We start from the raw sequence: 1,664 nt of genomic DNA, 5'->3' as shown, positions 1-1,664 counted from the left end.
AGGGAGAGGCTGTGGACGGGCTGTACAAGATGGGCTTTGGCTTTGTGGAAGTAGGGACTGTCACGCCCAAGCCCCAGGAGGGGAACCCCAGACCCAGGGTGTTCCGGCTGGCGGAGGACGAGGCCATCATTAACAGGTGGGGTCCAAGGGCGGCTGCTCCACCATGTCCCACAGACTGCCCACCCAGAGGGACCACCCTTTTGGTGCAGGTACGGATTCAACAGCCACGGCCATGCTGCAGTGGAGCGCAGGCTGCGGGCCCGCCAGGAGACACAGCTCAGGCTTACTGGTGGTGAGGCAAGCTTATAAACCTTTGCTCTTGGGGTCTGCAGGGTGGGTTTGGGAGTTTCCCAGGTAGCTGTAGGCCAGGAAAGATGCGTAATGCCAGTGTCCAGGCATGGGGGTGCAGGTACGGATTCAACAGCCACGGCCATGCTGCAGTGGAGCGCAGGCTGCGGGCCCGCCAGGAGACACAGCTCAGGCTTACTGGTGGTGAGGCAAGCTTATAAACCTTTGCTCTTGGGGTCTGCAGGGTGGGTTTGGGAGTTTCCCAGGTAGCTGTAGGCCAGGAAAGATGCGTAATGCCAGTGTCCAGGCATGGGAAGGCCCTGGCCAGACCAAGGTGCACTCGGACAGCGGGAACCCTCTTGGGGCTGTAGCCTCTCTCCCTTGGGACTGTGACCAGGTGCTGTTCTCCTTCCATCTTCTCTAAAATAGAGGCTTCACTTGCTCCTTTGGGCAGGACGTGTCTGCTGAGACTAGCCAAAGCCAACAGAGTCCTAGCTAGGCAGTTCCTGAGAGCAGCCTCTGCTGGGTGGCCAGGCTGGAGGCTGCAGTGCTGGCAAGTGCTGACTGGGGCAGCTGTGGTGATGCTCCTGTGGCTTCAGGACAGTCCTAGGCCAACCCTTATGAAACGCGGGCTGCATATCCCCATCTTGAGTTTAGCTGGTCCTGGGGCCTCCCCTGTTGGGCGCTCTGGCCCCTTGAGTGGTGGTTGGTCCTGCTGCCCTGGTTCAGCTGGGTCTGTGTTCCAGCGGGGATGCCCCTTGGAGTCAACCTGGGCAAGAATAAGACCTCTGCTGATGCTGCAGCTGACTACATGGCTGGGGTCCGGATGCTGGGCCCTTTGGCTGACTACCTGGTTGTGAATGTGTCCAGCCCGAACACCCCGGGGCTGCGGGACCTGCAGGGCAAGGCTGAGCTGCGGGACTTGCTGACCCAGGTGGGTGACACTCATGGCCATGCAGCAGCACTGGATGCGTCCTCTCCCCTGGCAGCTCCTGCTCTGCTCCAGCCAGTGGGTTTGCCCCAGAACAGGGAGGAGTGTGGTGGCTCCCTGGAGTGGTGTGGAGCCACTGAGATGTCCCCTGATCACCTGCTGGCACAAGGTTCACCGGGGTGCTGTACTCCAGCCAAGGGCATGTGAGCACTGAGGAACTGCCCTCCCCTCTGCAAGGGGCAGCGAGCCACCCACCCCATGGCGTTGGGAGTCACCCTGGTCCTGTGGGGTTCATGTGCCCCAGGCCCTTTGCCATAGGGTGCCTGTCCCATCAGTGGCACAACACAGAGAGAGCAGGGTCCATCCCTGTGCTGCCTGTAGCAGCGGCTGCACGTGTCTCTGCAGTCCGGGACAGGAGATGTGCCCCCATGTGTCCCCCCTGCAG

At 61.4% G+C, this 1,664-nt stretch overlaps 1 protein-coding gene across 1 annotated transcript in view; it reads left to right on the top strand.

Moving 5' to 3' along the window:
• Window positions 1-8: 8 nt before the first annotated feature.
• DHODH (dihydroorotate dehydrogenase (quinone)) overlaps window positions 9-1,664 on the top strand; it is a gene marked incomplete at both ends in the record, with an annotated part of 2,677 nt that continues 1,021 nt past the window's right edge. Inside the window, 3 exon segments of the mRNA XM_010171811.1 lie at window positions 9-136; window positions 210-292; window positions 1,035-1,226. Of these exon segments, the coding sequence (XP_010170113.1) occupies window positions 9-136; window positions 210-292; window positions 1,035-1,226 (403 nt within the window).

This window comes from Antrostomus carolinensis, unplaced genomic scaffold (assembly GCF_000700745.2).
Source record: "Antrostomus carolinensis isolate BGI_N321 unplaced genomic scaffold, ASM70074v2 scaffold29227, whole genome shotgun sequence".
Taxonomy (NCBI): domain Eukaryota; kingdom Metazoa; phylum Chordata; class Aves; order Caprimulgiformes; family Caprimulgidae; genus Antrostomus; species Antrostomus carolinensis.
This window is presented reverse-complemented; position numbering and strand designations above follow the sequence as displayed.